The sequence below is a fragment of the Cervus canadensis genome, chromosome 4, assembly GCF_019320065.1.
Source record: "Cervus canadensis isolate Bull #8, Minnesota chromosome 4, ASM1932006v1, whole genome shotgun sequence".
NCBI lineage: Eukaryota > Metazoa > Chordata > Mammalia > Artiodactyla > Cervidae > Cervus > Cervus canadensis.
Genome location: NC_057389.1, coordinates 54,851,272 through 54,876,463, shown reverse-complemented (window position 1 = coordinate 54,876,463; position 25,192 = coordinate 54,851,272). Strand labels below are relative to the sequence as shown.

Here is a 25,192-nt window from a genome sequence, read left to right as displayed (position 1 = left end):
TGGGTTGCCGTTTTCCTTCTCCAGGGGATCTTCCCAACCCAGGGATCGAACCCGGGTCTCCTGCACTGCAGGCAGATTCTTTACCAATTGAGCTACAAGGGAATCCCTGAAATTAACTTCACTGAGTTATTCTGTCACATTTATTTCGGGACTGTTTATGTGGTGCTTTCCTAAACCTGGAATGAAGGAACTCTCTTGTATTTTCTCTACTCTGTTCTTACCACATTGAAAGTGGAAAGCAGAAACCAATTATGGTGAGTGTTTGGAACTCCTTAGACTTTAGTGAGATAAAAGGAAACACCTCACTGAGTTGTTAAGAGGTTTATATGTATTAGTGTATATAAACTTCTTGGGACAGAAAATAGAGGCTGATACGTAATAAATGCTGCCGTATTGGGAGCTTGGTATTATATGAAATCATTTCTCTAGTAATAATTACTTATGTTTATAATTTACATTTTCTAAAATATTGTCCTTTCTCATCCTGTTTGATCCGTTTTTCCTCCTTTACAAAAGAGGAAATTGAGGGTCAGAGAGAGAAAGTGATTTCTAAGGCCATATGATCAGTGAGTTACTAAAGCCAGTACTCAAACCCTGATTCTGGAGCTGGCATCTCCTGATTCTGAGGCAAATGTATAAATATAAAATAAGAGCTTTCCGCGACACCTCTATGTTTCCTTAGCCTCAGGGTGGAGGAGACATGAACTGGCTGTCCAGAGGTGATATCTTCTTAATTTATACAGGAGAAACATGTGATGTTGTTGTGTTACGTGTTTATGCAAAGCTCTCTTAGGAGGTGCAGATAAATAGGCGATAGGGTGTTTTCTTTCCCTAACATGCTCTTTATCCACCCCTTCTCTCTTTCCTTATCCCCTTGCATTTGGGTTATTTTCCTTTGAAAGTATCCGCTTTTCTCTTCATCTCAGTCCAGGAGATGTGAGCAGATTTTCTGCATCCTCTTGGAGACAGGGCTTGTGCGTGGTGAAAGACAGTACCCCGAGTTCTACCTTGTGAGATGAGGCCCCTCTCTGCGGGAGCCCTGGAATAGCCCAGGGCTGACCCTGTCCCTTCCCTGGCTTGGAACCCTTCATTATGTTCCCACTGCTCGTAGGATACAGACCATAATCTGCATGATCAGGTCCCTGTCTTCCTCAGACCCTTTCTCAGTCCTCTTTCCCTCTTGCTCTTGGATTCCAGACACACCGACTTCCTTTCAGTTCCTGCAGGGCTCCATGGACCCTGACTGTGGGGCCCTCTTCGCCTGCTGTTCTCCACCCTGATCTGTGTTCTTGGTTTTATCTCCTATGAATCCTTTGGTCTCAGTTCAAGAAAGCCTTTGCTGACCTTTTTCCCCAGGTTACACCCCCTTAATTTAGGCTTTTGCAGCACAACATGCTTCTTTTTTTGTTGTTTGTCGTGGTTATAACTCTTCATTTGTTTGTATAAATGATTGTTATCTCTAGCCCCCATTTTTAAAAACCATGAGTACTTGAACAGATTGTCTTTATAGATTTTTCCTGGTGTGTTATGGTCATTTTTGGAACAGATTCTTATATTCCTCTTATTTCTGCTTATATTTGCCAGTTTTGTATAGATCCTCTGTTTTCTCCTATTTCTCAGGGACACCTCCCCCTAACCTGGAGAAGGAAATGGTAACCCACTCCAGTATTCTTGCCTGGAGAATCCCATGGACAGAGGAGCCTGGCAGGCTACAGTCCATGGGGTCGCTAGAGTCAGATACAACTTAGCGACTAAACCACCCTCCCCCTAAACTTTCAAAATGGGAAGCAGTCCAACACCATTAAATCAGAAATAGAGTTAGATATTAACATGGTCAGAAGTACATATGCTTGTGTGTTTATGGTCATACATTTACGCATTGCAGAAGGAGCATTTCTCAATCTGAGAAGTTAATCTTTGCCATTCGGTAGAAGACAATAGTGTAAGACTTGTGAATATAGACGGTCTCTTCCTAGGTCTTCTGTGTTTTATGTGTTATTTTGATATTAGTGGGTGATTAAGTTTTACCATATGCAGTCACATTTCCTATTATTCAACAGACTAGGCAAGTTTGTTAATTTCCCCCTAGTTTAGGAAGAAACATTGGCAGATAAGGAGAAAAAGGAACCCTAAAAAATTCCTGTGTGACAGGAAGAGAAGAAATCAGAAACCTCTATGTTTCTAAGCAGTAAATTAGTGCTATGCTGTGTGACAAAACTGTTGCATTCCGTTTGTACAATGGAATATTACCCAATAGTAGAAAGAAAAAAGCTCCTTTGTTTTGTATCATGGATTTTAAAAATTGCCTGCATTGTTTTAATATTAATGTTTATTTTTTATTGAGATACAGTTGATTTCCAATACTACCTATAAACAGTGATTCACAATTTTTTAAAATTATACTCCATTTATAATTATTATAAAATGTTGACTATATTCCCTGTGCTGTACAATATATCCTTGTAACTTATTTATTTTATACATAGTAATTTGTATCTCTTAATCCCTTACCCCTATCTTGCTACTCCCTCCTTCCCTCTTCCCACTGATAACCGCTGGTTTTTTCTGTATATCTGTGAGTCTGTTTCTTTTTTGTTCTATTCACATGTGTTTCACTTTTTAGATTTCACAGATAAGTGATATTATACTATATTTGTCTTTCTCTGATTTACGTTATTAAGCATAATACCCTCCACTTCATCCATGTTGTTGCAAATGGCGGAGTTTAATTCTCTTTTAATGGCTGAGTGGTACTCTGTTGTATGTGTGTGTGTCTGTGTGTGTGTCATGCACACACACACCACTTCTGTTTTTTAAAAATGGGTATATGTATGGTTTCTTTTGGCTACAGTGGGTCTTTGTTGCTGGACGCAGGCTTTCTCTAGCTGTAAGGAGCGGGGACTACTCTCTAGTTGCGGTAGTGGTGGCATCTCTTGTTTTGGTGCATGGGCTCTAGGAGTGCAGGCTTCAGTAGTTGTGGGCTCAGTAGTTGTGGCTCGTGGGCTCTAGAACCCTGGCTTAGTAGTTGTGGTGCGTGGGCTTAGTTGCTCCATAGCAGGAGGGGTCTACCCTGACCAGGGACCAAACCAGTGTCCCCTACATTGCGAGGCGGATTCTTAACCACTGAACTGCCAGGGAAGCCCTATACCGCTTCTTTATCCATTCATCTATTGATGGACACTTAGGTTGCTTTCATATCTTGACAATTGTAAATAATGCTTCCATGAACATTGGAGTATGTGTATCTTTTTGAATTAGTGTTTTTGTTTTCTTTTGGTTGAAAAACCTCCATACTGTATTCCACAGTGGCTACACCAATTTACATTCCCACCAACAGTGTACGAGGGTTCCCTTTTCTCTATATCCTCACTGACATTTGTTATTTGTGGGCTTTTTGATAATAGTCATTTTTGCTAGGAGTAGGATGATATCTCATTGTGATTTTGACTTGTGTTTCTCTGATGTTTAGTGATGTTTAGCAGCTTTTCATGTGTCTGTTGGCCATCTGCATTTCCTCTTTGGAAAAATATCTGTTTAACTCTTATCCCCATTTTTAAGTTGAGGTGTTAGCTTTTTTGTTGTTGTTGAGTTGTATGAGTTGTTTATATATTTTGGGTATTACCCCCTTGTTGATTTGTTGATCATATCATTTGTAAAAAGAAATAAACCCTTGATTCGCACAGTGTGAATGAATAGTAAATGAATTATGTTGAGTGAAAGAAGTCTGGCATAAAAGGGCATTCCATTTGTATAAAGTTACAGAGCATTCAAACTAATTTGTAGTGACAGAGCAGATTCAGTGTTTGCCTGGGAATGGACTGCGTGTAAGGCTGATGGATTACAGAGGGACTCACGAGGAAACTTGTGGGGCTGATGGAAATGTTCATTACCTTGATTGTGTTGATGATTTCATGGATGTATACAGATGTCAAAACTCATAAGTTGTTTGCTTAAACATATGCAATATATTATACATTAAAAATTATATTCAAGGTCCCCTGGAGAAGGGAATGGCTACCCATTCCAGTATCTTGCCTAGAGAATTCCATGGACAGAGGAGCCTGGAGGGCTACTGTCCATAGGGTCGCAATGAGTCAGACCCGACTGAGTGATAGGATGGATAAACAACAAGGTCCTATTGTATAGCATAGGGATCTATAGTCAGTATCCTGTGATAAACCATAATGGAAAAGAACTGAAAAAGAATATGTATGCAAATAACTGAGTGACTTTGCTGGACAGCAGAAATTAACACAACATTGTGAATCAACTATACTTCAATAAGACAGTACATACTTTAAATACATATATATATATATATATATATATATATACACTCAAAAAGCTGTTAAAACACATTCATTGCACAGTCCCTGTTCCAGGGACTGTTTGATCTCTGGGGACCCATGGGCAAGCAAAAAACAGACTTAGGTACGTGCCCTCAGGGAGCTTGCAGCCTAATGAGGAGAGAGACATTATTTGAATCATCCCTTAGGGCAGCAGCAGATCTCAGCTGTGATCAGTGCTGTGAGGGAAGGAGCGGGGTACATGGTGTTATGTGAGCATGTCTGGTGTATTTGACCTGGTGCAGGAATGTTTTCCTGAGAAGTGACCATTGAACCAAGATCATAGAAACTCAGAATTGGAAGGAGGACCTCAAGGTCGTCTTGTTTCAACTCTTATCAAACCTGCAGTTTAAACTTATTTAAAACAATATCAACAAGAGTCTAGCATGTGTTGCTGCTATACTATCATGATCTATCAATACTAGGATGCTGGGCTCCAAGTAGAACATGGCTCACAGATTTTATCTGCATGAGGCTTCAGCCTGAGGAAGTTGGTGACCAACCTCCTGTGGTCCTGAATACTTAGGTCTTAGAAGATGAAATGATCATTCCCGTTTATGTGGCATTGTTGTCCAGGAGAGGAGCTTGGCCCGAGTTCTGGCCTCATTTTGACTGTCTGTGTCTTTGCAACAGGGAGAAGATGAATCAGTCACCCTCAAATCCTGCACACGGCGGAAAACAGACTCCATTGAGAAGAGGTTTTGCTTTGACGTGGAAGCAGTAGACAGGTGAGCAGCTGTCACACTGTTTCTTAGAAACAAATATTGCTGAATTTAAATTTCTTACCTTTCCCATCCAGTCATAACATTCTGGTTTTTTACCCCCTCTTTCCCTTCTCCATTCCTTCATTTAGAATAGAGGCCAATTGCTCGTTTGCAGGAATCCGTGTAGCAACCCCCGTGCTTTACATTCGGCACTGAGGCCCTGGTTGGTTTTCTTTTAATGTCAGGGCTTCCTTCTTGGGAATGTGTATTAGGTCTCAGGAGGGTGAATTTATGTTTAAAGAAATCTATTTAGCACAATTGTATCAGCTATTTGAGATTTTTTACTTAAAAATTTTTATGAAATGATTCAAAAGGAGTTAGGTAAAGGGAAAAGTAGAAGTTCTACTCATTTCAAAAAGGGGCTTTTAGTTACAGCATTTCGCCTACCATTGTGTGTATGCACCCAAGAAAGAAAACACACCACTTGTGAAATCAGTCTTTGGAGAGGGAGCTCTGTGTTGTGTTCCTCGAGATTTATAGAATCTCATTAAGTTGTACCATTTCATGGTGTTAAGCTGGTTTGACAGCATTCCAGTTCTTTGAGACACTTTACTTGGCAACAGGTTAATTCTTTGAATGAACGCCATGAGTTAAGCTTATTTAAGCTGTCTATTCAAGATCAGCAGTGCTAGCACAAAGATGCTTACATCTCAGCATGATTCTCTTGTCATGCTGTTTAATTTCTCCCCTTTATTAAAAAAAAGAAGAAAAAGCTACACACATTTTGTCAGGCCAGTATTTCTACCTTCCCTGAGACGTTTACCTGTGGCCACTTCGTGACAGCTCTAAAGGGTCCGGAGCGAGGGTACCACCTGGCGTGTGCTGCTCCATGTGCTGCCAGGGGTGAAATGCCTTCTTGTGGTGCGACGTGTCCCTGCAGTGTGGCCCCTGAGGCTGATAGCGTGCCCATGGAGAGAGCATGCCCATGTAGTCTAAATTGGATATTTGTGGAAACTAACCATGTCTTATTTGCAGTCTAGTTATTATACTTTTGGCTCTCAAGTCAGGAAACCCAGATCTAAATTTTGACTTAGTAAAATTTTGCTTAGTAGCCATATGACTTTGGGCAAGTCACTTAATCTTGAGGGGCCTTGATTTCCTTCTCTGGAAAATGAAGATGGTCATAGTACCTAGTGCCTGGAATGGTTAGGATTCAAGAAGAGAAGGCATATAAAATGCTTGGCAGACTAGCAAATAATAAGTGTTCATCAATGAGTTGTTATTAGTTATTAATTAGCATGTCCCTCATGGTTATCTGACTTGATATTTCAAAAGCTAGCATCTGAGTGCAGAGGAATAAATACAATTTGTAAAGAAAAGCAAGTACCCTAGTCGTTTGCTGTGTGTAGGTTTTGAGGGGGAAGGGAATGGAGAAGGGCTGTATGGAGGAGTAGGTTGAATTGGGGTAGCAAAGGGGGATTGCGAAAAGTGCACCACAAACTGAGATTATTCTTGACTTTAAACAAATCCTAAGTCTGGATGCTTTGAGCCCTTGTAGGCATCTCTCTTCTCTTAAAGTTTGGAATTTATAAGAATTCCTATTTGTTGATGTCCATGAAAAATGGATTAGTGGATGTGTTTGTGTGGAAATGGAGCCCTGTTGTTTGATGCTGGTCAGCTGAATAGTTCCCAGAGATGTTCATCTATATGCAGGGTTCCTTGAACGAGGGCATGCCCTGCATTGCAGCTCTTGTTATTTTGGAAATGAGGTCAGTGACACTTTCTGAAGCTGAGTCATTTTCTTCTTCAGAAGTTTCCCAGAAGTTGTAAAGAGTTGCTTTTTAGGCAATTAAAACTCACCATGGTTCCTCTATCTCATTTCCACCCTTGCCAACACTTCCTACCACCTGTGTTAGGCCAGAAAAGCTTTGCACGTCCCAGTTATAAGCCGAGAGCAAATGTGTCACATTCAACATACTGAGTGTATTTGGGAAGTCCATTTCTTTTAAGTCATCGACTCTGGTTTCCTTGGCGTGACATGGAGAGGTTTCAGTTGTGGTTCAGAATAAGGCTTCTGAATCTCCTCTTAATAAGCTGGAAGGGAGTAGAGGGTTCTGTTGTATTATTTGTGTTTTTAATGTTCTGTGTATTGTGATGCCGTTCTGCCTGGGGAGAGCCTGCCCTGTTCAGGGCTGGCCAGTTTTTGGACTCATTTGAGGGCTGAACCTGGGGAGTACCACTGACATGTGGACTCCCGGTCCACAGCCACGCTGCCTCCACTGGCCCCAGAACCCCAGGAGGCAATATTCCTCTGCCTGAACCATCCAGCGCCAGGAACCAGGCCCCTAGGGACTGCTGTCACAGCTTAGCACTTGTGAAGTTGTTCAAACTAGCCAGTCCTAAACAGTTGACCTGGGTGGCCCTGCCTTGCCTTTGCTGCAGAAACTCTAACAAAGGTCAGGGTCTGTACTCTCCTCTCCGGCCACTTCTGCCTCCTAGATGATATTGGTGTTTTCCCACGTGGTCTATGTGGTGTTCCAGACATCCTGTTTCCAGCACCCTTGAATATAAGAAAATTGGTTTACTTGAGTCCCTTCTGTGTCTCCTCTTGTGGTCGCACTTGACTGGCCATCACCTGAAAGAACACAGAACATCCATGAACCAGCTTCTCTCCATTTTCTATACAGGTTATCATCTTTGGTCTCAAAGATGTGGTTACCACTGGCACTATTTTCTTTAGCATCTTTCTACATTTTCCTCCCACATCCAGGAAGAAACTGAGGTGAGAGGAAAGGCATTTGCATGTGCTCAGGGGAGACATCCCTGGGAACTCTGCATAGAGTCCTGTTCTCTGGAAGACGCCTGCACCCCTCTTTTTCCACCAGTGTGCTTTAGCAAGGCACGGATGCTGCTAGCTGTCCTGCTGTCTTTGCAACCTTCCACAGACTTCTTAGCTTCTGCCTGCTGAGTTGGAGAAGCAAAGGGGTGAAATGCAAGTTTAGCACCTAGGAAATGTGAAAGTCAAAGAGGGAATGGTTATATTTAACAGCTTGAAGTTTTAGAATGTTCCCAGAGTATGTAGCACCAATTAACATTTATGTAGTAGCTATTAATGTTTTATTCTATGAAGATATTAACACATGCTAAAGTGTGACTTATTTGACTTAGAATATGTGAAGTTGTGGGGTTTGAAGATTGAATACTTTTATCCCTTAGGCTCAGTGCTGATATTTCATGTCATTGTGTAGCTGAAACTGTAACCTTTAGGAAGTGATGTTCTAGGAGGTCAGTGTTGTGAATTGAAGATACCAGTGTCTCTTACTGTGTGGTGAAAAACACCCACTCTCAACATCCACAGGGGTGCTTGTGAGAACTGCAGCTTCTTGTTCCTGCCCCAGATCTACATAGTCCGCCTTTATGCAAGAGGGACCCTGAAGTCCACTTTTTGAATAAGGTCTTCTGTTGTCCTCTCTTCTTGCTCACAGTTGGTGTATTAAACAGCAGGCATATCCTAGTATAGTGTTCTCAGAGTGCACCAAAGCATTTTCCTTGTTAAAAACAAGCAGTAAAACAAAACAACTCAGGCTCCTTTACTAAGGAGCTTAATTCTTAGCTTGATGGAGGAGAATACAGCTAGTAGAAAAGATGATCACCAGTCTCTGATATAGAGTAGTAGGAATAAAGCAACAGTAAAACCCACAATAAAACCCAGTTTTTTAGTTAACTATGGAGGAGACCAGCAGTTAGAGAGGACTTTCTGGAAGCCGAACAGTTCATGTAATTTCATGTAATCCTCACCCAGCCCAGGGAGACTTGTGCTCCAAGCGTCTCATGGTACTGAGGAGGAATCTGCAGTTTAGAGGGTGAGTCTTACCCAAGGTTCAGGTGGGAGTTAGCTGAACTGTTTTAGAAGCGTTTTCGAGTGGTGAGCCCAGTGCTCTCTGTCCTTGGGTCTTGGGGCCGCTGCTGAGCGGTCACCTTGCTGCCTGTGAAATCTGAGGAGTGCTTTCTCACTCTCATCATTGGCACTTGGTGTGTAAACTAATGGTGGTTGAGCAAAAGCCTCACACACACTTCTGTTCCCGTATTTCCTACCCTGTGCTCTTCAGAAAGTCCTCACATGGCTAACAGTTTAAAGAGGCGCATAGTAGGTGTTCCATGAATGCTGTGTGTTTTTTGTACACTTTTTACCTTTTATTCTTTTGTACACTTTTTACCTTTTGTACTCTTTTACCTTTTATTCTTGATGATTTACATTTCTGTTCACCTAAGGAGACTGGCATGAGTAAGAAATCAAAGCACTAGTGCCATTTGTCAGTAGATTGTTTTCATTGTATCCCAGTGCATTGTTGCCAATTTGTTAATCCTCAAATTCTGCCAAAAAGGGATTAATCCCTGACATTTCTGTCCTCTAGGAAGAACTGTTGTAACTCTGACCCATGAATGAGTTGGAAATGAAATTGAGGATTAATTCAGAGTTTAGGGATTTAGATTTATACCTCTTAAACTTTTTGTGTCAAAGATCCTCCTTAATACTGTGAATACATTTCAGAAAGCTACTTTTAATTCTTAGATCTAAGAATCTGTGTGGCTTGTAGTAGTTGTGGGTGTTACCACAACTTGCTCTGAAGAGAATATTTTCTTTTCCCAGAAGGTACTTGTTACGGGTTAGGTTGTATACCCTCACAACTTCATAATGCTAAAATTCTGATCTCCAGTGCCTGACAACAAAAACTGTTTGGAGACAGAGTATTTGTAGAGTAGTCAAGTTAGAATGAGGTGATTAGATTAGGGTGGGCTCTAATTCAGTCTGACTAGTGTCCTGATAGAAAGGGGACACAGAGCCAGACATGTACACAGGGAGAATGCCTTGTGAACATGAAGGCAGAGATCAGGGTGATGTCTCTTCGAGCCGGGGATTCCTAGCAGACCACCAGCAGCTAGGAGAAAGGCATGGAAAAGCTTCTCCTTTACATACCGCAAAAGGAACCCACTTGCTGACACTTTGATCTCGAGCTTCTAGCCTCTAGCCTCTGTGACATAATACATTTCTGTTATTCATGTCACTCACTTTGGGGGTCTTTGTTACAGCGGCCGGAGCAAACCAATACAGTATTGAATAAGAGGGATTCTCTCAAGGAAGCAGCCGTGAAAGGCCCCCGCAACCTTTTAGATGGGTGGCCCAGTACACATTCCTTGAATAATCCCATTGATAAGGAGCCCCACTTCACAAAGCCACCCTTTGACATACATTATCTTCCTTAGTATTTGAAAAATCATTATTTCTTATACCTTAATAAAGAAGCATTCTTTGGTGCCTTTGTATCATCTTGCTGTAGAACTGAACATTTGAAAGTTTATATGTTACATTGGTTAATATAATAAAAAATAGATTTTTTTTCTTTGAATTGTGTTAACTCTTTTTGAGTGAGTTTAATGTAAAATTCCTGAGTAAAAAATGAGAGTTCATCTAAAAGCAGCTGTTAGGGGTAGTGGCATATGATACTTGCCATTGTCTGTCTTTAGTCACTTTGAATAATTAACTCTACCATGCAGCATCTTATGGAAATTAATAAGCAGATGTAGGGAAAATACTTGTTTAAGCTGAAGAATCATGGTGGTAGTCATCTCTCAGCATCTCAGCATTTGTTTATTTTAAAGAGATGTCTCACAAATGTATGTGACACATGGGTATTTTCTCACAAATGTTTTCCAGGAGGAGCCATAAACCATATGGAAAATAATTGAAACAAAAGACTTCCTTTTGATGCACTGAATCAGTGTAGTCTCTTGAGGAGTGGTGTTTATACTTGGAGGAAAGGAAACAATTAGAATGCTTTATGTTTTCCAGGACTAGCTGACCCGAACAGAAGTCCATACATTTGAAGATATTGTGTGGAGTGTTGCATGCCGCATTCCCACCTTTGGTACTCTCCAGAGGTGGGCAGAACAGGAGGACTTATTAGGATCACAAGGTTACTGGGTGCTAGGGGTGTCATGGGGACCAAGACAAGCATAGTCCTTGCCTTCATGGGTCTTACTTAGCATTGATTGTAGAATGGCAAACACATTCATGCAACTGGAGGTATAAACACCAGTATATTGAGTATTCAGCAGACTTGGAGGATCAAAATGCTATGAGGAAGGTGTAACTCACAGGGGGACTTCACCTTTCCAGTCTTACAGAGAGTGATGGCATAATTAGAATGCTTTGAATTTTCATTTCTTCTATTCTCCCTCTCCCCTTCCTAATTTATTAGCCATAACTAATGGCTGGAGACTGTACTGACCATGGAGATACAAAGTTTAATGAAACAGTATGAATCTATTGGACTTTCCTTCTTAAGAGTCATCATCTGATTTTTCTTGCAAACCACATTCAAAGTCCTCCTTCTGTGAGCTTTCCATGAATAGGTAGAGAGAGACAGCTTTCCTGTGAACCAGTCCTAGCCTGGCATGTCACACCCACTGTGAACTCTATCCTCATGATCCACCATGTACGGGGTGTTTGCACATCGTACGGGCTTTCCTTTGTATTGGTTAGTTGTTCAATTAGTTATGTTTTATATAACTCTGTTCAATTCTAAATATCTGTCTCAGGTAATTTGCTCCCAGAGGCAGAATAACATTACTTCATTCAGCTTTTAGTACAGCACTGTGTGCTTGTAGTTCAATTTTGTTTTTTATAGTAATGCACTTTCTGAGTTAGATTATTTTGTTCTTTCCTTTGGGACTTTGGTGAATTACTGTTTAAGAGATTATGGGAACTGAATCATGTTAGTTGATATTTAAACTGAAGCTTGGGCAAGTTTAAACATAATCTCCATTTCTGCATAGGTAGGACAAAAAGCCAGAAAAATGGGAAATTGGTTAAAGAAAGAATAGTGACAGCTAGAAAGATTAATGGAAGATCTGAATAATCTACCCCAACCCTCCAATAAGTCACCACCCTTAGTATATTTTTATAGAAGGCTGCATGATGCAGGTAAAAGGTCGAAGCAGCCCTCAGTTTGAATTTGGGATCTGCCTCTTTCTGGTTGTGTGAGTCTGGACCAGTGGATTAACCACTTCTGTAAGATGGGGCTAATCATACCTACCTTGCAAGATTATTTTGAAAATGGAATACTGTAATATTCTTCCCTGATGTAGTTCTTGGTTGGAAGAGGTTCTTTCTTTGAAGTTTGCTCTCTATCCTAAAACCTGAGACTTCATTGTTCTTACTGTGTACCTTAGTGTTGGAAGGAATTTCTTTGAGCCTGTTTCATTTTGATGGCACACCTTTTCCCTAGTGTTGCGACTTTTCAAGTCATCTATAAGTTGAGAGTGAATACAGGTGCTTTAAGGGTATCTGTGTACAGGAGGAAGAATCTTTTTTCAAACTATGTGTGATAATCTATTATTTATATATATTTCCTATACAAGATAAAAGGTTTAAGCCTCTCCTTCCAATTTATGCTCTCAAAAGGAAACCATATCATACTACTTTTAAGTTAAAATAATACTCTTCTAGTTTGGTATGTGGTGTGTGTGCATGCATTTGTTTGTGTGTCTTTGTGATGTTTTGCGAGTTTAAGACTGCTTTCCAAAAAGGATCATCTTATGTAACAAACTTTGTTTCAGTGCTCAGCCTCTAGATGGCAGTGTTGTATGCGTATTATAACTGTTAGCTGGTCTAGTGGAAAATTAGCTGTCCTTACTACACTGACATTTAGTAGTCAGTGGTGTGTGTGACGTGTGTTTCTGTAGAAGAAACCATCATGTGAATATTACCTCTTAAAGGAAAGGCATTCTAAATGACTCATTCTTTCCCTAGAAATTCCTTCCTTCCCACCCTTCTATGATGGATCACTTCATACCCACTTTCCTGCAGAAGCAAGCATGCTCAGTTAGTGCAGCCTCTGTTTAAACATTGCATTTTACCGTACTTTCTGAACTACGGTAAAGAAGTACTTTCTCAAGTGTCAGGCTCTTTGCTTCAGGGACAGCTTATTCGAGGCTGGTGATAAAAACAGATGAGTGATTGGGACTGTCCAGTGTGTGCTGAGAACCAGGCATTTCTGCTTTTCCCTCTTGGTGCAGTCTGCCTTTATCTTCTGCAGCAGATGAATCCATTTTTCCTGGTTTCAAACTTCCCCTCCCCTCCCCTTCTCACCCCTTGTTTCAATAATATTTGATTTTGCCTTCCTGCTGGTTGGTTAGAGTGCTGGTCTCAATGCCGTTGACATTTTGGGGAGGAAATGGCTTTTTCCTTCCTCAGGGTGTTCTCCTGCTCTGACTTCCATGATTTGGGTGGGGGTAGAGTGGGGAGAAATATTGTAGTTTCTGAATTGCTCCTTGACGGTTCCATAAAATAAGCTAGTTGAGAAGTTCTTAGACTCTTTAGTCTTCGTGTATTTTTTAAATTGCTGGATTTTTTTTTTCTTTTCCTTTTTAAAAAGTTAAATGGTTAAATGAGAGTATTTGCTGTTTGATTCTGGTTTAAGTAAGAGTGGGATGTGCTGGTTAATGGACTGTGGTGTGAAATAAGGCAACCATATTTATTTTATTTCTATTACTTAATCCTGTTTCTGTTCTTTACATTGTGAAATTTGGAATTTTATTGGTTGAATATATCAGTTTATTTGCTAATTTCTAGGTATAAAATTAGTTTAGTTTTTAAAAATCAAAACCAAAATTTTGCTATTATATGAGTCTGAAGAAAGGAGACAATTCAATGTGTAAACTCCACTTACCTGCATGTCTGTTCATCATGAGATAGAATACTAAGAAGGATTGATAAATGACCTAGAAGATTTTTAGAATTAGAATATTTTTTCGTAGGTTGTTATCAAAATAACAAGTGTTTGCATTCCCCGCGAGGGTTACTTGTCCTGGCAATGCATAATGCTTTCTTCTGGTGGTGTGTGTTGAAATCTGCTTACTGTTCAGTCCTTGGTGCCTGTGGCGCATAACTGGCACTCAGTCAGTATGTTTCGTTAAAGACCATGTAACTTACTGCGCCAAAGATGTCTCTGTCTGGGCTTCCTGATGTTTCATGACTTCATTCTCCTTTAAAGTAAAAATGTAAGGAAATTATCTGAAGCGATTGGCAGTATTCCTCTTTAGACTGTTATCTTTGCTATAGTCATGATTATTTTAGGACCTCTCCTCCCAGGAGCTCAGTGCTATAGGCTATAGAAGGTTATGATTCATTCACTCATTAGGATCATATCCTTTCTAAATAATTGATTAGAAACCTGCTTCTGAAAATTTCTCAAGAGCTGTATGTGTATTTGTGTGTGAGGGGGTGGGGGGAGGTGTAGAGGAAGTCCTTTCCTCCTTCTCCCGTTTCCTTTCTCCAGAGAGAGAGAGAAAGAAAGAAGTGCCTTCTCCCCCTTCCCTCCATCCTCATAAGGAAATGGTCACCTTGGATCCCAGGGCACAGATGCTCCCTGCTTGGGGTGTGGGCAGTACAGTGTTGTGCTTAGCGTATGGGCCTTGCTTTAGAGTCAGGCAGACTGGGTTCCAGTTGAGGCTTTGCTATTGCCTACCAGTTGAAGATTGTGCAAGTCATTTATGAGCCTCAGTTTTTTAAAAGAAGTATAATGAAAGTACCTACTTCATTGCGAGGAACAAATGATAATGCTAGCCACATCCTTAGCCCAGTGCTTGGCCCATAATAAACACTCAATAAACCTTAGCTGCAGTTGGTGGGCCACTGTTTGCAATGTCTCTTTTCTCTCTCAGGTCTGTCTTTTTCTCACCTGTAGCCCACTGCAGGTTACTGTGGCATGTGTATTTTTCTCATGTGCAAGCATATATAATGCACAAGGACCGCCAATGGTTATTTATCTCAGAACATGCAAATTGTACAGATTCATAAGGTTCTGAATGGTAGATGAATATAGGAGATGAATGTTGCCCTTCTGTAATGACTCTGAGTCCTCAATATTGGAAAAAAATGGGCAAGTATCCCAAGTTCCCCTTTCGTTAATGAACTGGAAAGACTCTGCTCAGTTGCACTGTGAGGCACATCAAGAATGCAGACTAACATCGTTGTTAGTCCCAGTGCACCAGATGACATTGTAACATGTAGTGATACCTTGGGATGGAGCTCAGGTAGGGAGAGGCAGAGAAGGACCAACACAGACCCCGGAATCGTAGGCTGGCAGCCCACAGATGTTCAGTTTGGCTTGAATAGTGCTTGAGGCAACGTTTTAAAGTGGGAAAGATCTGTGAACACTGACCTGACTTGCCGCGGGCCAGCTGTCTATAGAGCTGGATGGCAGATGCCTCCTTTCGGTGGGGCACGTGCTTTCTACCTTGCGACAGTCTCGACCATGCCCTGATGTCCCCCACCGTGATGACAGGGGCCAGCTGCCATTTCGCCTTCCACTTGTACTGTTGTTTTTCCCATAGAGGAAAACCCCTTTTGTTTCTGTGACTTTATCAGAAAGCAAAAGTGCAAAAGAAAAAATAATGAGCTGCACATTTTAAGGTAAATGAGACCACACCTGTTTTCCTTGGGGCAGGGAAGAATCTTATCCAGTTTTCCTCATTTTGTTTACTTGCCTGGTCTCTGTAGATATTTGACTCTGTAATCTCACATACACACGGAAGAGATGTCATTCTCCAGGATTATTCTGCTTTGTCCATAGGTTTGTGTACTGAAGATCTGCCATTTGTTTGGTAACATGAAGATCTGCTGAAACCTTGCATGCTTGTAATTGCCAAGGAACAGTTAAGGGTCAGTTTTGCCAGTAGCACTTTAAAAGCAAAGGACCACTTCCTTTGGCACTCATGTGTCTCTCTTTACCTGTGGCTGACAACCTATTCTCTAGACCTTCATCGTTTTCCTCTGTCTTCCTATCTAAGAACAGTGAGGCAGGTTTTGTGCACAGGCTGTGAGAACGTGTTTCTGTGGATGCCACAGTCCTTCTTTTACTCGGAATTTAACCCTTATATGTGCAGTACTGTGAATAGAACCTGGGGAATGAACTCTTGCCAGCAGAAGATTTATAGTGTTATGAATGAGTAAGCCCTAGATCTTTGGAGGTCAGTATAAAAGAAAAGTACTGTTAGATTCTGAGTGTGTTTCAGTGGGGTGGAGTGAGTTAGTAATAGCATTTCCTGGTCCAGTAGGAAGTGGGTGAATTGCCAAGCCATTGAGATCACCATTGTTGACTCAGATTCAGGAATAAGATTAGAGTAGGAGGGCTGTCAAGCAACCCTGGAATCAGGGCTGGTTGTGATTCTGCTTGCTCCTGGCTGGTGAGAAGGCTGTGAGCTGACGTGAGTGGTCCCAGGTTCCTGGATGTGCTAATAAATCATATATTACTTTACGTGAACCCTTTGTGGAGACCAGAGTTGAAAGGAGATAAGGTGGTGGGTAGCAGTTTGCCTTTTGATAGGTGAATAACTGTTTTCTGCATCACCCCAGTAGTGTGAGAGGCAAGGTGCTTAGAAAATTGCAGATCCTTATTCATGCGTCTCAAGAGGATCCAGATAGAGCACCAACCAAGGACTTGTTCAGAGTGAACAGGAGGTACTATATTTGAAGTAGAATTTTAGGATTGAGCTCTAGAAAGGATTGTAAATCATTTGTTCCTTCTCTCCTTTGGTGGGTAGTGGGAACACTCTGGCAGGTTTTCTAGGATTTGCTGAAGACCCCTTATCAATGATCAGACATTAATTCCAAAAGGGGGAAGTAGGCCACTTTGATGTTTTACTCAGGAGGAAAAAGGAAATGGCCGTGATCTCAGAGACTGTATGTCAGCCCTTGGCCTGGCTTGCTTTGTGGTAGAGGTGTGATTTTTCAGTGGTGTGTGACAGTGTTTGGGGGGTGGGGATCTTGTGTGTGACTCTTTCTTTCCCTTTTTAATCTGCCCTTCTCCTTCCGTAATTTGGACACTACCCAACATTTGTCATCTGTTCCCTTCACTGACCTGCTGCTCATTTGCTCCTGTGATAACAACTAATTTTGGGAGCACTTATTTTGTGTCTGACATTTTGAAATGCCTTATACATAGTTCACTTAGCCTTCACAACTACCCCATGAGGTAGGTACTCTTATTGTCTGCTTTTTAAAGAATAACATAGAGTCATTCAATTACTTGTCTGCTAGGAAGTACTAAAGTCAGAACGACAAGTAAGCTTAGATGACAGGTGGTATATCATGGGTATTTAAAAACATTTTTTTATTGATTAATAAAATGGATAAATCTTAAGTCTATATCTTAATGACTGTGCACATACAGACACATCCTCCCACATACCTGTGTGACGACCTAGGTCAAGTTATAGAACATTTCTGTCAATCTGGCAGATTTTCTTGGGCACCTTCCCAATCACTGCCCATATTTCTTTTCCAAGACAAAATCACTGTTCTGGTTTCTATCAGCACAGATGACTTTTGCAAGAATTTGAACATTCTATAAATGAAATCCCACTGTTGGTAGTCTTTTGTATCTGGCTTCTTTCCCTCATTATTATTTCTATGAGATTTATTCATGTTTTTGCATGTTAACAGTAGTTGGTATTTTTTATTGTTTGTGGTGTTCCGTTGTTTTAAATATACAACAACTTATTGTCTTGTGAATGGATATTTGTCTTCTTTGCAAAACCTGGCCATTATGAATAAACCTGAGTATTCTCAAATGTATTTTTTGGTAGACATGTGCTCATTTCTCTCGGATATATGTCTAGAGGAAGAATTGCTAGATCATAAGGCATAGGTTTAATTTTAATAGATATTTCCAAAGTGGTTTTATCACTATACTCTCCCACCAGCAGTGTATGTTCCAGTGCAGAGTTCCAGGAACTCTGCATTCTTGCCAGTGCTTGTTATTGGTGGTCTTTTGAATGCTTTCCATTCAGAAGGGTGTTTATTTCATTGTGGTCTTAATTACATTTCCCTGATATGTCATCACGTTCCCTTCTGTTTCTTATGTTTGTGGCCATTTGTGTGTCCTGTTTTATGAAGGTCTTTCATCCATTTTATTAATTGGGTTGTTCTTTTTTTTTTCTTATTTGTTGACATTCTTTGCATATTCTCGATGTTTGTCTCATTAGAGAGAAAAATTACAAACACCTCTTACTCTCCTAATAGTATCTTTTGACTCTCTTAGTATCTTTTGATAACTGGACATTCTTTTATTTTGGTGAAGTTCAAATTTATCCTTATTTTTTATGATTAGTGCTTTTTGTGTTCTTCTGCAAAACATGCAACTTATTGCCTTTCCATTTCTTGGATATTTTTAGGCAGAAGAAAACGTGGAGACCCATTGCCATAGAATGTAAACCACAGTCACACTGGTCATTATTGGATTCCTGTTTTTGAACTGACTGCCTAGAGTGGTGTTCTGAGCCCTCATATATATAAAGCACTTTAGGTTTCACAGAGCTCTTAATCATTCGACCTCATTTGATCCTAGGCAGGAGCTCACTAAAGGCCTTGCAGGAGGGTTTAGTCCCTTCTGATGGCCAACAGAAGCTCTCTGGCAGCTGCAGGATCTACATGTTTCCCACAGCTTTGTGCTTGAGGGCAAAGCATTAGACTGTGTGGTTTGGTTCCTGGCTCTGTAACTGGGGACAAAATGCTTAACCTATTTGTGCCTTGGTTTTCTCAGCTGCTAAATGGGATAATGAGAATATCCCTCCCTCATGATGTAGTTGTGAAGATGAAATGAATTAATTACTGTATAGTGCTTAACACACTATCTGGCACACAGAGTTGGGTTATTATTATTGTAGTTTTATTATTATTGTTTGATGGGGGTCACAGTTCTTTTTTTAATTGTTGTATAATTGACTTAAAATACTAGTTTCAGGTGTACAACACAGTGATTTTTTTATAGGCTACACACCATACAAAGTTATTATGAAATATTGACTATATTCCTGGTGCTATATATAACATCTCTATGACTTATTTGATCACTTGTACATCTTAATTCCCTTCACCTGTTTTGTCCCTCCTCTCACTCTTCTCCCCTCTGGTACCTACTAGTTTGTTCTCTGTTTCTGAGGACCACAGTTATTTGCAGAGCTGAAAATAGCTCTGATCATTTATTTGGTTTTCCTTTTATTGTGTCATATTTTTTTTTCCCCTCATTCCACACTCCTACCTCATGAGTCCTCTGTCTCTTTCCCTCTTTGTCTTTCCACTTTTGTTATGAAAAGCCAGATGCATTTCACACATGAACTAAATTGATACCTGAATGAAAGTGTACTGTCTTATAGGGACTGATGTGGAATGTGTAAGATCATTGAGAGTTTTGCTCAGTTTCTTTGCTTTTGAGGGATGGTGGCTAGCAGGGGCATAGAATATGGAAAGGAAGTGACTACTTGATTCCAAAATAAAGTTGACCCATTTACCTTGGTTCTAAGAATTACAGACATAAGAGATTTATGTGGTTTAAATTGTAATAAGGGAAAAGAAAACTTGAAGCCAAGTGAGTGTTTTCTAGATGTCTGGAAACGATAGTATAATACTATGATCCAGATGTTAACATACATGAGGCTGAGAGAAAGTTTTCTGAACTTGGGGTTATAGGACTAGTATCAAGTGCGTTAAATCCATTCAGTTCTCTATCACCCCATCCCTCCAAAAAAAAAAAAAAGGAGAATAAGATCACACGTGGAAAAGAATTTATCTTTTGATATTTCTTCGTGAAATAAAAACAAATCTTGTTGACTTTCCTGGTTACTAATGCCAAGTGGCCCACCCTTAATAGCCTCTGAGTTTGTTTGAACTTCCTCTTTGTGACTGGGTGGAAATTTCACACTGTTTGCCATGAAGTTGATGTGACATCTGCGAGGTCCCTGACATCTTGATCTGCTAGGAAGCTATTGTGGTTTCACTGTTTGCTGATGAACACCTAGCAGGAAATGAACTGAGACACTTCGGTGTGTAGAGAGTAGCTTTACCCCAGTGTGGAGAGTAGGCTGTCTTTGCTCTCCAGTGTGGGGAGAACATGAAGGAAAAACAGGGTGTCTGGGTGGGCAGAGGGACTTCAGAGCTAACTGTGCCTCAGGATCACCTGAGAAGATGGTTAAAATTCAAGTTCTCAGGCACAGCACAGAAGTTCAGGTTGAGTGAGGCAGCGCCGGGCTGGGTACCTCTACGCTAAGGGGATGGCTGATGTCCAGGCACAACAACACTGAGAGAAACACTCAAAAAAGAGTTTCAGGCTCAGGGACTGGAGAGACTTTTCGTAGACTTTTCATCTCAAAGCTATTAAAGGTTTGTGTGTGGCTTTAAACCGGGAGTAGAATCAGTCCACCAAGCCCCCAGCCACAGGGCTACAGCTGCCAGCAGGCTGCAGATACCCAGCAGGTCAGGCACTCTAGATGGGCTGACAGTGGTGGGACAAGGAGGAGGAGTTCTCTGGCCTGTGCAGGGAATCACTGTCCCTTTTGAGTCATTGGGTCTAGGTACTAGCACCCAGTGTGAGCTTCACGAGAGTGACCGCCCTCTGTCCCATCACCTGTCTGTCATCCACCTGCTTATCCCCAGCCACCTACACACACCCCGTTCTCCCACCGCTGCTACTCCCTCCTGGTCTTTTTTCCTCTCCCTGCCCCCACCCTCTCGTTCACCACCTCCCACACTCACACTCCCTCCTCAGTGCCCCTCATTCCCAGCCTCCCCTAGATACGTTGTTTGTGTGTGTGTGTGTGTGCGCGTGTGCGTACACTAGGTCTTCATTGCTGTGTGGGCTTTTCTCTGATTGCAGAGAGTGGGGCTACTCTCTAGTTGCAATGCATGGGCTCCTCATTGTGGTGGCTTCTCTTGTTACTGAGCACAGTCTCTAGGCACGCAGGCTTCAGTAGTTGTTGCATGTGGGCTTGGTAGTGGCAGCTCACTGGTTCTAGAGCACAACCATAGTTGTGGTGCGTGGACTCAGTTGCTGCATGGCATATGGGATCTTCCCGGATCAGAGATACAGCCCATGTCTCCTGCATTTGTAGGCAGATTCTTTACCTCTGAGCCACCAGGGAAGCCTCCATGCTTCCATCTTTGAGAACTTTTTTCCTTTGGAGATGTTGAGGAAGGATGAATGAAAACAAATGTGATATTTAAAATATCTTCAATATAAGTAGACCTAGCATGTTTATTGAAACTGTGAAAATAAGCCAGGAGCAGCTAGAACAGCGACTATAAGTGGATTGAATAAATAGGCTTAGGTGTTTATGGGCCCAGACTTGTGCTGTGCAAGGCATCATGGAGTTCGTGTGTGTGTCCACTGTACCTTCTGTGATCCTGAGCAGTGCTGCAGACTTAATTCTTGCTCAGTGGATCTCTGCCTTCCTTTTAGACTTTCTCAAACTTTAAAGATGATTTGAGTCATTAATTCTTAACTTTTTGTGGGTTGCAGTCTCCTTTCATAATCTGATAGGCAGTTTGAATTATTTGTCCAAAAAAAAGGCACAAACATTTGGAGGAGGGAGGGTGGCTCATAGACTCTTTGGGGCCCTTCCTTGGACCCTAAGTCAAGAATTCCTGTCTTAATGAGCATAGAGGGCTTGTAGTCCCTTCTCCCAAGTTCCTTTTTGTGGTGCACCTCTCTTGTGTGACATCTGTTAGGGGTACACAACAAACATATTCGATATCGTGTGCATGCTTTCTCGAGGGTCTTTGCTCAGTTTGAAAGAGCAAGAATATTTCAGGCAAAGAGTGAAAAGAGCTAATGCATATAAAGAACTTAGTTCCTGCTGTGCTAAAGATTCATTTAAAACTAGTGTGTATATTTAATATAGTTATAAGTATAATGCCCATTACCCCATAAAACTTTTCATGTCAAAAGCATTTTAGAAGCATTGGACTAGATATTAGACCAGGATCCCTCCACTTGTATGTTCCATCTCTTTTTATTGAGTCCAATAATTCTCTTCAGTTTTTGTTGTTGGTTAGTCGCTAAATCGTGTCCAACTCTTTTGCGACCCCATGGACTGTAGCCCGCCAGGCTCTTCTGTTCATGGACTTTCCTAGGCAAGAATACTGGAGTGGGTTGTCATTCTGTTCTCCAGGGAATCTTCCTGACCCAGGGATCAAACCCAAGTCTCCTGCATTGGCAGGTAGATTTATTACCACTAAGCCACCAGGGAAGCCCTGTCTTCACTTTAGCACATGTTTATTGTACCCCTACTTGGAGTCAAGCACTCTGGTAGCATTTTGGGGGAGAGGAACGAATATGATCTCAAAGAACAAACAAGGCCGAAGGGAATCACTTGACTCCTCTGTGTACTTAGCTGTATGTGTAGTCCTGTCTTCTGTGTTTCCTGCCACCTTCCTGAGGGAAGTGGGTTGAGAGGGATTTGGGGTGATGGCTTTGCTTTCTGACACTAGAAGGTGGCTCTAAAGAGCTGAGGGGTGCCTCTCTCTCTGCATGCCATTAACCCTGGTAGCTTTTCACTCGGTTCCGTGGGTGTTTCTTTAAGACTCACCTTCGTCTGTGGCACTGGGTTTACATGTCCTTGTTTCTCCGTAGGCCCGGGGTTATCACCATGCAGGCATTGTCTGAAGAGGACCGAAGGCTCTGGATGGAAGCCATGGATGGCAGGGAACCTGTAAGTAACAATTCAGGGAAGTAGAGCAAGAATAAAGGTCTCGAGTTGTTTTGCTTCCTTAGTGCAGCAATTTTTGCTTTTGCTCTAAATAAAACCTTGGGCTCGCGAGACCAGTATACCAGAGGGGCTTTTTATTTTTATTGTTTTTTATTCCTGGACTAATGTTCCTGGATATTGATAGTGCTTTTGTGTGAATGCAGTTCTGGAGCTTTGGCCTGTCAGTCTAAGGTATGGGTCCTGTATCAGACCACATCAGACCACATGGTCCACATCAGACCAGAGACCACCCCCACCCTTCACCAAGGCAGTTGTAACGCCCAGAGGACTTTTAGAGGGAGGCACCATCAGTCTGACTTACAGAATACTCATTGATAACCTCCACAAAGTGCAGTGCAGAGCATTACTTCAGATCCATTTTAATAGATTAAATGATGATAAAAGTGTGTACAGATGATGCAGAATCTTGTCATCACCCTCTGGTTCAGCTTCCCATTGCTATACTTGGCTCACATCCCACTATAACTGATGAGATTACCAGGGTCCACGAAAGGATTTAAGCCTAAAATGTGATCCATCCTCCCGTTTCAGAGGTGCTTGTCTCCTGTGATGGGTGATGTAATCTTGTGGTTTTCCTGCATCTTGTGACATGTAAAACCCACGGAAGAACCTTGGGGAAGTCCCGAGAGTCAGAGTAGTCATCTTAACTTGGGGCCAAGGATCTCAGCTCCAGTACTCAGCAAATCTCAAGGTTACAGAAGTTGTAAGAGTATGGTCTAACCATGTCCCACCTGTAAGAGATAAAAAGAATCCACACTGTCAGAGGGCCAGTAATTGGGCCAATAATTATCACATACAAAGGCACTGTCAAAAAAGGGAAATATGTGCAAGGGACATGAGGCAGGCATAGCCTCCATTGACTATAGAACTGTGCGTCACATGGGGTGTGCAATATAGATGATTCCAGTTCATTTGTGTGTCTCTTTCTCAGCCTGCTCTGATTAGGTGATCTGTATTGATTAATGTCATTTTCTACTGAGGTATTTTGTGTCCAAACATGGAACTCATTATAGTCAACATAGACAAATAACTAGTATTTGTAGCACATTTAATAATACAGAGCAAGATTTGAAGCACTGTTTAAAGATTTAGGTGCAGTTTGCTAAACCTAGTTAATTAAATAAACATATCTTAGTTCTTCTACTGGACTAAGATACAGGATATCCCTGATTTTCCCTGAATACTTTGTTACTGATAACTTTTGATGGCTCTCTCAAAAGCAGATACACATTTCTACCTTCAGGGCTTTGTGAGCACAATAGGTGCTTGATATCACAGGCTTTTCAGAGCAGTTTCCTAAGTAGTCTTCATCACCTACCATTAATTGAGCTTCTGTGTGTGTATATCCGTAAGGCACAGATTTGGCACATAGCATCTCTTAACCCATTTATTCTTCTTAGTACCTAACAAACTAAATGTTATGATTTGATTTCACAGATGAGGAAACTGAGGCTTAGAAGAGATTAAATAACTTACCCCAAGTTGTACAGATAGTAAGTGGCTATATTTGTAGGGCACAGGCTAGGTTGCAATAGCAAAGAGACTTCAAAGTGCAAAAGCTTAAATAAAATAGAAGTTTATTTCTCTCACGGAGCTCAGAAGTGAGCAGTCTATGCCTGACAGGGTCATTTTGCTGAGACAGACTAGGACCTGGGACCTTTTGCTGCAATGCTTGCACCTGGACAAACCTGTCCTCCAACAACAGAATACAAAGAAACTATAAGGGACTAAAAATAACTGAGTACTGGCTCAGTTGGGGCAGATTCTGGACAAAAGATACAAACAGACCAGAAGACCTAACTGCAACTTTTGAAGAGCAACTAGCAAAAGCAGGGATTTGGGAGCAAAAGCAGGGCATGCCCCCTGCACACACTACCACCTAAGGGGTGAGAGAACCACCTAAACCACCCCTCCAGCCCAATCCCTAAATGCACCTTTACCTTTACCCTCACTGCATATAAGGAGCAATCTCCCACCTCCTCAGGGAGCAAGTAAGGGAAGCTGTTACTTGTTCTTGTTCCCCTGCTAGCTGCACTGGGGCCCATAAAACCTTGCGTGAGTTTCTTGTCTGGCCTCTAATCAATTTCTATTGATTGGGAAAGGCTATGAATCCTGGTTGGTATCAGTGCCATCCTCAATCCATGGCTTTCCATGTTCCATTCATTTCCATTTTTCAGCCAGATAATGGAGATGAGAGCATCTAGGATCCAGAAGATGCATACCCCGCTTCCACTGCCCCCCAAATAATTATATGGCCACATTGATCTACAAAGGAGCATGAGAAAACATAGGCAGCCATGGCTCCAGCCAGTGCCCAGGAGATCTTACCACTTCAAGGAGGAAGGACAGAAACTGTGGGGTGGTTAACAGTTTCCACCACAGTGCAAAGCTAGCATTAGAACCTGTATCTAGCCCTAAATGTCTTTGGTTTTCATTTTTAATAGAGATAAAATGTCAAATTGCCTTCTAAGAATCCTTACACAGTTAATTTTTACATTACTTTCTGTGACTCTCTTGAATGATTCTTAACTCATA

General features: G+C 41.5%; 1 protein-coding gene across 6 annotated transcripts in view; it reads left to right on the top strand.

Moving 5' to 3' along the window:
* ARHGAP26 (Rho GTPase activating protein 26) overlaps window positions 1-25,192 on the top strand; it is a 466,314-nt gene that overhangs the window by 154,528 nt on the left and 286,594 nt on the right. For all 6 annotated transcript variants that reach the window (XM_043465131.1, XM_043465127.1, XM_043465128.1 and 3 more), the window contains exons 10-11: window positions 4,980-5,074; window positions 22,522-22,600. In XM_043465131.1, the coding sequence (XP_043321066.1) occupies window positions 4,980-5,074; window positions 22,522-22,600 (174 nt within the window). The remainder of the gene's footprint in view (window positions 1-4,979; window positions 5,075-22,521; window positions 22,601-25,192) is intronic.